Genomic DNA, 13,035 nt, shown 5'->3' on the forward strand with positions numbered 1-13,035 from the left:
ATACCTAGAGGTTCTCCTTGTTACAGGAAAACACTAGCAATGTGATGTGGAAGCCATCCTCTGGCATGTTCACACAGTGTTCTATGTTACAACATTATGTGCGGCTATCTAAATGCCAGGGACTAAATCAAACTCTTCCCATTAGATACATTATACACTGAGTGACTGCCCAGCTTCAATGCAGGTGGGCAGAAGGGTATGCAGACCAATTACAGATCTGTTGGGGGACATTAAGAACCTTCCCCTTAGATCGTAAACTTACATTAGTTGGTCAACAAGTGGTTAAAATGTACACCATAGATATCCGTAACATGTTAAACATTAAGCAGGTTATTGATTTCAGGAAAGATTATATTGCAGTTTACAGGAATAATTATTCTCTCCATACCCCTTATACAAGATGGGGAAAAGCTTTTGAAATTAAACAGTGAAAAAAATAAATAGGTCTCCTTTGATGTTCTTGCTCAGATAAGGTAGAAGGGGGGAGTGTGTGGGGGGACACTCCACTTAATATGATAGCAATTCAGTGGCCCTGTCCCTTACTTCAGAGACACTGCATTTTCCATTGAAGTAATCGACTGATGCATCAGATTGCTTGAGAATCAAGCTGTCAAAACTAAGCAGTGCTCAATAAGGTATCCTTCCAACTGCAAAGTTAGAATTAGCAGTAAAACTTAGAGATAGCAAAGAGGTGCTGCAGCCCCACACACTGTAGTAATCAGTTCCAGGTGGCGGTGAAGGAGCCTGGTGATGGCAGTGACAACTCTCCTACAACTGAGGGAATCACAGTGGTGTACCGTGCACACTTAGTCAGTGAACGTCCAGTGGTCGAGTAACATCAGTAGGAGTTATCTGTAATCTGTTACTGACTGTAAGAGGAGCCCCAAGACAAAACTGTAAGACCACCTCTCCCAGACAGGTTGGCAGAGCAAACCCAACTTGACACATTAACCCTTTCTCCAACAAAGAGGTTTAGCTTTCTAAAAATCCACCATTCAAGTCAGACTAAGGAACAGGACAATAGAGGCACTTTAAACTGTGAGGCTTACAACTAGAGATGGAGGAGCTGTCATTTTTGGAAGACTTCTCCACCTTCCAAGAGGAGTGGCTACCTACATACTACAATCTATAAAGTATTATTTGATTGCTTCAATTTAGCAGCTAATAAAATGTTATATATAAAACGCTCTCAAATGAGATGGTCAAAAATTAAAGCCTTTATAAGCAGTTTGAAATATTAAAGGGTTACTGTATTTGTAATGTGTGGATGTGTTCATATTTAGCAGCAAATGCTGGAGCTTTTTTCCCTAGTTGAAAGACTTGTGCTCCTAAACTGAAGCAGGTGTTGGCTTGTTACCAGGTTGCAGAATATACACAGAACAATTCACACAACCAGTTCTGTATGAAATCACTTGAGGCAATTTAAATTGCGTCTTACATGTCAAAGCAGCATTTTAAATGAATAAGTGTGTTCATATCTCCATAAAACAGAATATGGGCAGGCACACAGAGGTATACACTCTTCTCATGAATATTACACTGAATGCAGTTATTTTGCTGCCTCTTTTTTAAAAGAAAAGTCCACAAGATTCATACAGGTAAGCAATAACGACCGTTTATTTAAACTTCTAGCAGAGACCATCCACTAGATTTGGAATAAAAGTACTTTTGATAAGTACTACAGCTTAACTGTGAATATAAAAGGAAAACAATTGTACAAAAAAGTAACATCATAAAAAAAGGGAAACAAATAAGTCTGCAAGTGAGTAAACCTTGGATTTTGTCATTTCTAATTAATCCAATTTCTAAGCTCAGCAGAAGTTTTGTTCAGGCTGTCAGATACTAGAAGAGGTGCAATATTTTAGTCCCCCCTCCCATTAGTTAAAGCCGAGATCTATGACACTGCAGTTATGTTACAATACATGGAAGGACATTCCCAACATTGCAAAGGCTTTCTAGTGACAGTGAAGCACATTAGCTAGATAAAAAAAAAAAAAAAAAAAAAAAAAAAAAGAAAGGGAACCTTGGCTGGTATGGCAAAGAGGAAGAATGTATACACTTTACTCAGTTTTTCCAGACCTGCAATTGCAGAGGGGTTCAACTGATTGCTTAAAGTTTAAAAAGAAAGAGGGACGCAGTACATACACAGATGGTCATAGAAGGCGCTCAAAGCAGTGCTCAAATTTTAGAATTTTACACAAATGACCCTCCTCAAACCACCTATTCTACCTTAACTATTCTTTACGCCTCGCAATAAGGGGATGGGGGGCGCATATATAAAAACACTGTACAAGTAGCAAAGAGCAACTCCTAACATCTTGATGGCAGTTTGGCCAGTACACAGTTTAAGTATTGATAAAATGTGTGTTTTAATGTAGCCAAAACCCAATGATGCATTTACCTTAATATTCCCAGTATGGAAACACCAAATGCTGATAATATCACCTAGATCAGCAAAGTTTGTATAAAATTCTCATGTCTAGTATACAGCCAGGAGAAAATCTGCTTCAGTTAATACCTTAAACAGCACAGTTTTAAATTACAACACTATACCGTGAACTCTAAATCCATTTTTTTTCTTTTAGCAGTAGCTGCTGTGAAGTTTTAGCCAAGTCTCATATTAGGGACCCCTCTTCCCCTTTCATGTTAAAAGTTGGTCACAAACATCAAGTATTAGAGGTGCCCAAACTGGAAATTAAAAATAAAAAGGAAAGTCTCCTCCTTTGCCAATATCTGTGTCTGACGCATACATCCTTCAAGTACATGCATGACTCCATTACATCCAGAAATGTCCAGTTCCAATTAAGAGACCGAGGAAATGGGATTATGGGGGGAGCCCATCTGAGTAAGTACTTTATCCAGCCACTGAAGTGGGCCATGCAGGTGAATCTCAATCCAGCAGGGGGTGCTAGTAACATCCTGACGATGATACTCTGCACCCCAACCCTAAAAAAAATGTAAAAGAAGAAATGGTTTGTTAAAATCTGCCAAATGAAAGAAGTTCAATTGCATCAGAAAACCAAACATCTCCCCCAAAATAAACAAGAAATACCCCCACAAAGTTGGACATTGATGGATGGCCAACAAACTTATTCACCTACAATTAAACAAACATTCTCATACCATAACCAAACATGTTTAAAATTGACAAGTACAGAACACATTCACTTATTTAGCAAATATAAATGGTTTTAGTCTCAGAGCTGACCTATGCCAGGTGGCTGAAGCACAACTTCATTTAGACCAAAATGTTATCAGCTACTTCTCACCAGTATTTATACTTATATTTGATGTACACACAGGTCAGCAACAAGGGTATTTTGGCCCATGTGTCACTTTTACCAGTGGAAGAATGACTGAAGATATATATAAGATACTGAGAAGCCAGCTGCTTTCCCCATTATTTCAGCCATGGGAACACTGATGTCACTTTGTAGCAGCACAAGATTTCCTTTTACACTGCGAGAACCCCGACATCTCAGCATTAGGATTACAGAGCATTTGTCACATGGTGCCTCATTGTCCGTTGTGGCCAGAACACTTTTTTTAAAAAACAGCCATATAAAAGGGTAATAAAATAACCCAGACTGTTTACCGCAAGGGGTTAATACAGGGAAATTATGGCAGATTTGTTTAATTTGTGGTCTGTGAAACAGATGGGTTCTTCACCATCCTCTGAGTAAAAATTCCATAGCCATTACTTATTTTTTCATCCCCCTTGAAGGATCATACGTCCAATGGAATATATAGGGACCACTCTTATTAAAAGTATGCACATCATTGCTCTAAAAGTACAGGATCACCTACTAAACTTAGATCGGTACATTTTGAAGGAACATTTCATCTTACTCTGGACAAGGATTTTCCCCTTGATGCTTCTAGTGAAGACTAGAAGATACCACGGCTATTAACAATCTTTGTTCTACGTACGATTAGTTTGGCCATTTATTGGTAGCTTCCAGCAAGACCTTACCTGCCAGCTTGCAATGGAACAACTACCATTCTATAAGACCATATTTAAACAAGAGTAGATTCAAATCTGACAATGAGATTGTTTACAAAGTCCACACACATAAAATTACAGTATCTGCTGTATATTATCAATGATTTATGAAATATTTCTAATGACATCAGTACATCAGCTACGTGCTGGTCTTTGCTCAATATTGGAAAGTGTGAATTTAACCTTGCCAATTGTCTTAAAATGTTATACTTTGTTTTTATGTTCTTTATTATACGATTGCCATAAGATTTCACTGTTAAACTAATCAAAAGAATAAATAAAAAGCAAGAGAAACCAAACAAACCACTAGTTCAATAGCTAAAATGTGAAGCACCACATTCTGATACGTGTGTACCGGTCACAAAGCCACCATTTATACTGCACATTACCTTAACAAAACTCATCCGGATAGTGCACATCTTTGTTAATTCATAGACTGTCTCAAAACCGTGGTTCACAGACTGGGCCAAGAGTTGAGCAAACTCCTGGTTGTTGAAGATCTTCAAGCTGCAGCCACTGGGAATTTTACAGACTGTGGTTGGGTGAAATCCGTGGTGATAATTACAATTCCGAGACTGAACGAAGATGCTGCTATCACTCAAACACTCTGCATACACTTCACCTCCAACATAGTACAAGTGAACACCTAGAAGAGAGCATTTTATTTTCTCTCTAGAAATTACATGTGTGTGTTGGTCAAAGAACACAAAAAATATTTTCTTTTTCCCCCCTCACACATTTTACAACCGACTAAGCAATATCAACCTTTTTAAAGCACATTTGATGGCATTAGATGCTTCAGAAACAAGGTTAAGACACCAACAAGTTTTTGTTAATTTCAGCAAGATTCTGGAGAAAGAAAGCATGCCAATAAGCATTTGTTTTATTACTTTTTAGCACCACCAGGTACAGGCAAGAAAAAGGAGGACGGGATCATTTTCCATGCTCTTGGATGTGCCCACATAAGTGTGGAAAAGTCTTTAGTTCAAAAGGAAATGCGGGAGCCTTCCAAGAATTTCTTTAGAAGAAATCAAGCTGCAAAAGGTTTTTTGGGGGTTTATTTAGGTCAACAATCTACTGCAGGCATAAAAGTGGCAGCTAGTGTATTATGGGTGATATGCAGCTGTTGCATTTTGATTGTGAGAGCACTATATCATGTGATAAGGATTAGAATCAGCTACAGTTACAGCTATTTTTTCCTAAATGTTTTTATTTTAAAAGCAAATACCTTTCCCAATATGCCGCCTAGTGTTCTCAATAGTGGAGTTGCGGTTAACATTGGACAAGAGCCCAAGGCAAAATCTGTTCCTGTTGTTTGAAGGATCGGTGAAGCCATCCACCAACACACTAGTGGAGGAGGCATGGAACGCTTCTCCTACTCGATTGTTCAGCTCATAATAGACAATAGAACACCAATGTTTTGGCTCCTCATAAGCAACAGCTTGTACATCTGCAAAAGAAAGATGGATGAAGTCACATGCAATAGGCACCAATTAAATAACCACACAGGTTTTTCAACTTTCAACAAAGTAGTAAATGCTGTACGGAAACACTAGTTAATTTCACAAATGGGGGAAAAAAACAAAAAAAAACAAAAACATGCTGTGCAAATATTTAGCATGTAAAATTGATGACGAGTTAACACACTTAAAAAAAAAATATATGAGTGCTATTTTCACAACTGTGGAGTAAATACACAGCCACGTTTGAAATAAAGTCTATACAACCCAAAACATATTTATAAAACATAGCATTAATATACCAGACACTTACATTGGCAAGCAGTGCGTCCCACTTTATGTCCAACTTAGCTACAACTATAGTGGGTGTAATTATGGCATTTTGTCTGCCATGGGAATTGACAATAGACTAAGAAAGTCACATTTTGCATAATACAACTTTTCAGCGGACCACATACTGCTGTCTGCGTTGGGAGGAGATGGTTCAAGGCTCCGGATTGGCTAGAGAAAAGCAAGTCCCTTTCTCCTTAGTCCTGCCACCCCAAATGAATGAAGCAGCGGGGCCACATTGCACTAGTCACGTCTTTAATTAAGCCCAACCCACTGTATACACTACTTTCCATGCTGCAATATACCCACATTCTTGACTATTATAGGCCAGGCACTAGTGTTGCCACATTTTCCACCACTTCTAACCAACATATGATAAATGCAGATCTGATTATGTGGGGTTCAGCTGTCTTTTTGGGGCCAAAACACAGATGTGCATTTAATCAGGTATACAGTAACAACTTGGGACATGAAGAGTCTAAGGACCTTTACAGTACTGCCCATGTTAGGTTTCATAACCAAACAAAAGCTTCAGCATGGTTTCGTTGCAAATTGTTTCCAAATAGCATTGCATACAAGCTTAAAACCAGCAACAAATAGGTCTCAATAGACACATGGTGGTCAGATGCTTTATTCAAACACACTCAACAAAAAACAACCCCCACCCGCAACAGCAGCAGCTGGCATCAGACACAGAATCAAAGCCAAATGCTGACGCATTACCCATTCCTTAAATCATGCTGCTTAATGGAGCACCCCCACTGCAGACATTATTAAAATGTGCCTTCCTTGTTATAAAGAAAGGGTTACTTAACTTTCACACATCAGATACCAGTAACCATCAAGGCTACAGCTTTCTCAAACTTTGTAAGAAACACTGCCAGCTGGCAATTCTTCTGGGATGAATCATCCCTCTCTCACAGATATCTCACACAACTTCCTTACATTCGCTATAAGTCATGCAGAGCAGGTGCGATATGTCTCTGTTCCCAGCAAAGGCCAACAATGGAAATCACCCAATTCTACCTACAGGATGCAGCTTGTTAAATTAAATCTCCCAGGTCCAACAAATCTCTGGTAGAATAGGCTGAACAGTTTGACTGGGACTAAAGGAGAGGTCAGTTTGGTAACAGAAGAGTCAGATGCTGAATACACGGCAGTATTTGCATGGATATTGGGCAACTGCCCCAACAGAACAACATGTGTGGTCCCAAAAGGACCCCCATGATCAATAAAGTTACACTGTAAGACACAGAAGCACATACTGTGGTAGTTAAAGGTGATTAACTGCATAAAAAAAAAAGACAGACAGTATCAAACTGAAGTATGGTGATCAGAAGAGGAGGGAGGGGGGGGGGGGGTGTTGAAGTTTAGAGACAAAAAAAAATAATGAAATAAAAATAATCAAGGACACATTTCCACCTTCAACAAATCTGGAAAACCTCTTGTTAACACACTCTGCTTAATCACTCAATGGAAGTAACAAATGCTCGTCATGCAGCAATGCGCAAAATGCTGCCCACTTACTACCCATTTAACACTCTTAATTAGTACTAGTGGCAAGTATATAGAATCATGGTGAATGAGCACAATTTTGTGCTATGCATGTCAGATTTCTCCAACAGTAATATCTTGCTCTGATAGCTCCCCCCTCCAATAGAGAATTTCTTTTTAAAAATAGAGATAAATAAATGCAGGTCTCAGTGAAGGACTGCTAAATATTTATATTATCTGTCTTATGCAAAAAAAATATTGAAACTTTATGTGCTTAAGCCTGACAGCTGTCTAAATGGTCACATGATCTTGTACCAGACACATGACATGTCAAGAAATGCAGTGCACAGGGTGTTAAGCAGCTAGTGAAGAAAGGGAAGTAAGAACAACTCTCAGGCAAAGACAAAAACTGTTCCCACGGGAAGAGCATAACAAGTTCCTAAAACAAAAAAAATAAAAAAATAAGGGGACAAAACTAAATGGAAACAAGTTTAGCAATTCTGAAATCCATTAAACTGTTCCACTATCTAAAGTGTATGTTTTTGGGAGCTTCATATTTAAGGGGGCCGGGGACAAAAACACCCTATACAGCACCAGACTTGCAAAACCTTCAATAAGGCCACTTTACTTTTTTTGGACACTTGCCATTTACAAGGTTCCACAAGGGTTCTGCAATACCACACATATGCAGTTGTAACACAACAAAATGACAAAAACAAAAAAAACAAACACAAGTGACAAAGTTATATCCTCCAAATACATAATTATGTAAGACCACCACTAAAAGGGGACCCTGCTCGTGAGTATTCAAAGCATTTTACGACACTTGTCAAAAGACCACTGATTTCTGCATTGTACACAGCCAATAGGAGTCAACAAAAGCAGTTTCAACAGTATGGTGCTATATTTTACCCATTTCTGTCAATGGCCCATTCAGTTTAATGGGCTTGAGCACTACATGTACAAACCCTAATGAACTGAATAAAGCTACACAACACTGGTTAATATTTTTCTCTATATCAATAGAGACTCAATTAAAAATACTACTGATGTGCGAATAAAACTTAGAATCCCTAGGACTCCCCTCCAGTGCCAGCCAATCACATTGTAGCTAGCATGGGAGATCACTTGCAAAAGGCTATTGACACTACTGGTCAACTGATTCTTCTGTAACAGGGCTCCAAGTGAAAGAAATCATGTAGTTTCTTACAGGATAATATTTCTGGTGGCTTAAATAAAAATATGTTTATTACAAAAAATGGAATACAGGCTTGTAAGTGTGGTCCACCCTCCCAATGACCACTCGCTGAAAACATCTGGGCATTTCAAGAAGGTCACCATCGTTTAAATGCAAGTTGTTTTTTCCCCCTTTTTTAATAAAAATAAATAAATTGCTGAAGGATTTGGATAGTTTTATTTCAAAAGTTTATTCAACAATCGTGTGTTTTATTTACATTATATTGCCCCAGCAGGCGGTTGGTGGTTATTGCAAGGGACAGCCTATGCTGGTTCTGCCAAGACATAGGGACACTGATGATTTCCCCATTAATAATGGGAACCAGTCCAGGCAGCTAGCTTGCGTCTGTTTTCCACTCTAGCAAATCAACTCTAAGCTTCTTAACGCCAAGCATTAGTGGGAACTAACCTGGTCTTGTGTTGGGGCTGGTTGAGTAATAAATAGGGGGCCCAAGATACCCAATTCTTTCCTTTATATAAAATAGGATTTATCTTGTAGCACATATACTGGTAACCCCATAAAAGGAATGCCTAAACGCATCCAGTACATGTTGCATATGTAGCTCACATGTGCCAATGTATAGCACTTGTGTTTTCACATGCAGTTTGCTAGTCTAGTGCAAACATTCATTCTGGAGACTTCTTTGCCAAGATGCCAGGGGTGGCAGACAGAGGGGGAGGAAGGGGGGAAAAAAAAAAAAATAAAGTGGTGTGCAGCACATTTCTTTTTAACAAAAAAACAAAAATAGCTGCTTGCAGCTCTTGGATTAACAAGTTTCTCTATTCCTTTACAACAAGCTAAAAAAATTTGCTACTGCCCCTTCTTTTCCTGTAGAGTGTTATGTAAACAGGGGAATAGTTGGTATGGCAATTACTTGTGACAGTATTGCTTGCACTGTATTACATATTTTCCAGTTTAAACAAAGCTTACTCAAATGACAGGCTACATCAAGAGTTTTGAAAATCAGTGAAAATGCAGCTACCTAGAAATACAAAGTCTAGCATCTTTAGTAAGTAAGCACATACAAAAATATAAACTGCAGCTACTGAGATTATACACATGGATCGCTTAAGTGAGCTTTATTTGTGCACTAGTTTAGCTTACCTGCTCGATTTATTTCTTGAGGGATGGGAGGCACTAACATGTTTGTGTCCATTGGTTGAGAGTTGTCCTGGGTCATCTGATCTTCAGGAGGCATATAAGCCGGAGGAGGGGTGTCAGCTGAAAATCAGAAAATATATTTTTTTAATGCAGGACTAGAATAAAATCTTATGTCCAACTATGAAAAATACACAAATGTCCAGTGTATCTCAATCTCACATATCTTCCATTTGTTTAAGCATCTGAATCTTCTACAAATTAATGGCCAATTATTTCATTTAGTTAGGTTTAGCTCTTTATTTTACACATACGTCTCCTATCTTATATTTAACCATCTTCCATATATACTCTAGTAGGTAGTCTACAATACTTGTGGCTATTGATTAGTCCCTGGGCGCATAAACAATGTAACCTTGTATAAAACAATTTAATAAATCATATGGTAAATTCATACAGTGCTTTACATAAACACATAAATAGCAGTAGTAAATTACTTTTTAGTGGTAGATAACTACCAGCCCTTTGCATATAACAACCATAGGTGACAACTTCTAGAAGGGCAATATGGAACAAATACATATATGATAGATGTATAACAGCTGGTAGCCAAACGGACTGGCCGTGTGTGCAACAGCACTGAGTTATAGTCCAACAAGTATCTTGTAATAGTCACAAACAATGTCCAAATGTGGATTCCATAAGTTCATACCTCATGGGTGAGGATATATAACAAGTAAGAAATGGTGCAAATAGTGAATGATCCCCAAATAGGCGGGACAGCAATGGGCGCGAAATTTGCGCCCAGTTACGCGACCCTGTTTGTGGCTGTCTGGGAAAACAACAACATATGGACCCACAATCCGTTTCTCCAATTTCTACAGCTTTGGTATAGATACATCGATGACGTCCTATTCATCTGGACAGGACCCCAAGACCAACTTACACTTTTCCTTAACCACATCAATTCCAATGACCTGAACCTACACTTCACTGTGGACACTAGTACAGAGGTTATCAATTTTCTGGATTTACAGATTTACATCCAACAAAATCGAATTGAAACCAAAACATTTTTCAAAGAGGTAGACTCCAACTCATTTATTCCATCAACAAGTAGTCACCACAAGAATTGGATGCACAACATACCCAAAGCCCAATTCACAAGAATTAGGCGCAACTGCTCCAAAATAGAAGATTTTGATAACCAAGCAGTAATACTTAAGAACAGGTTTCTTGAGAGGAACTATAATCAGGAAACAGTTGAACAGGCCCTAACAACTGTTAGGGAAACAGATAGGACTAGTATCCTTTGTACTCAGTAGCTGGGGCATTCTTTTTACAATGTCCCGTTCATAAATCAATACAGAAATGACTCAAAAAGAGTCGAGCACATCATTCAGAGGCACTGGAAAGTCCTTCTGGGTGATGAAAAGTTCAAAGAGATTCTCCCAAATAAGCCAAGGTTCATCTATACAAAGCAAACTGTCTTAGAACCCAACTTGTGCATAGTACTATAGCACCAAGCAAACCAAATACCAGCGAGACTTGGCTTAAAAAGAGAGCACAAAAGGTTTTTTTTCACTGCACCAGATGTGCAGCGTGCTTAAGTCAGCACCAGTAGACACACTAAACCTTCTACCCTGTATACCTCCACCACTACGGGAGAAACATCCCATAAAAGGAGAAAATTACATGTGACACCACAGGGGTTATTTACCTCCTACAATGCCCCTGTGGGTTACAATACATTGGGAGAACCATTAGAAAACTTCACGTCAGGATCTCAGAGCATCATAAAAACATCAGAAAGGGCTTTGACAAGCATAGTGTCTCAGACCACTTTGCTAAACATCATTCCAAGGACCCATCAAAATTGTAATTTATTAAAAAAGGTCATCAAACCTTGGAGAGGGGGTGACTATATAAAATCTATATCGAGAGAAGAGTCCAAACACATCTACTTTATGAAAACTCTTACACCAGAAGGACTCAATATTGACTTTGAACTAGGCCAATTCCTCGGAGATCCCCTCTGTACAATCTGCAAACCCTGTTTCCATGCAAGTACTTGCCAACTAATGTCACAACTACATATGGGAACTACGTACTACCCAATTCTGCACAACTACATATGGGAAATACATATTACCCAATCCTGTATAATCACCACAACCCCTAATTGGCGGTCAATGTGGGAATTTCAAGTGTCTAATACAACTTTATTGTTTAAATTTATTGTTTAAAAATAATGGCAATACCCACTATAAGTAGGGGCCAACATATTGCTGCATAACTAGCCAAACCACCATCACCGGTCGTGAATGTAGGGGCGACCCTTATGACCGTATGCATATATACTTGTGTTTAATGTAAAATTATGGCAACAGGAATTTGTTGCGAACGTAAGCATTACTTGCCAGTATGCAGCCAGCAATAAGGACCACTGCTCCCCAGAGCTTCTAGGAGATGTTTATTAGACATTAGACATTGCACTACTGCAAAAGGACTTTGGACTCCTTATAATGGAATCAAATGAAGGAAAATGCAGGCTTTGAAACCCATCTGGGAACATTATTAACAAGACTATAAAGTTAAACACTAATATGGACACACTTTATGTGTTTGTGTCTATTTATGGTATACTACCAGTCCACCAAATGTAACCTTAGCCCTATAAGTAACAACACACAATGTGGAAGATGTAACTACAAACAGCTGGCACAATACGAAGGGAGAAACAAATTTAGTCATCATGATCACTCCCATTGGGTGAGACATCTGTCTATCAAAGATGGGGCATATGACAACACAAATGACCTATCAGTAGCCTACCCGGAACATGGGTGCCTATAAGAAGCTAATCAATAGGCACCTTTCACAATCCCTGAGGAAGCCCCAAGGTGAAACGCGTTGGTTTGAAGCCACACAACACCACATTGCATAGTTCTCTGCAGTTATCGCTGAAAACACCCATATCCAAACCCACCGCTACGAGCGGCGGCATCACAGTCGCATGCGCAAGAACATACACTTCCGCCAGGCAACAGCACGTGACAAACATCTCCATGGCAACGGGTCCAAAACACAAGGGAGCGTGTTCAGGTTAGGACTATCCACAACTCTGTGATTCGCAATCTGCTTCACTAAGGGTAAGTCCCTCAACCAGTCTCCATAATTGGGCTCACCCGATGGACCTGTTTGGCTTATATAAATACTCAAACCAGGATTTATTTCGGAACCGAACTATTCCTATTTGGGGATAATTCACTATTTGCACCATTTCTTACTTGTTATATATCCTCACCCAGGAGGTATGAACTTATGGAATCCACATTTGGACATTGTTTGTGACTATTACAAGATACTTGTTGGACTATAACTCAGTGCTGTTGCACACACGGCCAGTCCGT

At 39.0% G+C, this 13,035-nt stretch overlaps 1 protein-coding gene across 1 annotated transcript in view; it reads right to left on the reverse strand.

Moving 5' to 3' along the window:
* Positions 1-1,593: 1,593 nt before the first annotated feature.
* SMAD1 (SMAD family member 1) overlaps positions 1,594-13,035 on the reverse strand; it is a 42,239-nt gene continuing 30,797 nt past the window's right edge. The window contains exons 4-7 of the mRNA XM_075199155.1: positions 9,629-9,745; positions 5,232-5,453; positions 4,393-4,649; positions 1,594-2,946 (exon numbers count right to left, since the gene is read on the reverse strand). Of these exons, the coding sequence (XP_075055256.1) occupies positions 2,803-2,946; positions 4,393-4,649; positions 5,232-5,453; positions 9,629-9,745 (740 nt within the window). The 3' untranslated portion in view covers positions 1,594-2,802. The remainder of the gene's footprint in view (positions 2,947-4,392; positions 4,650-5,231; positions 5,454-9,628; positions 9,746-13,035) is intronic.

This window comes from Mixophyes fleayi, chromosome 1 (genome assembly GCF_038048845.1).
Source record: "Mixophyes fleayi isolate aMixFle1 chromosome 1, aMixFle1.hap1, whole genome shotgun sequence".
Classification (NCBI taxonomy): domain Eukaryota; kingdom Metazoa; phylum Chordata; class Amphibia; order Anura; family Limnodynastidae; genus Mixophyes; species Mixophyes fleayi.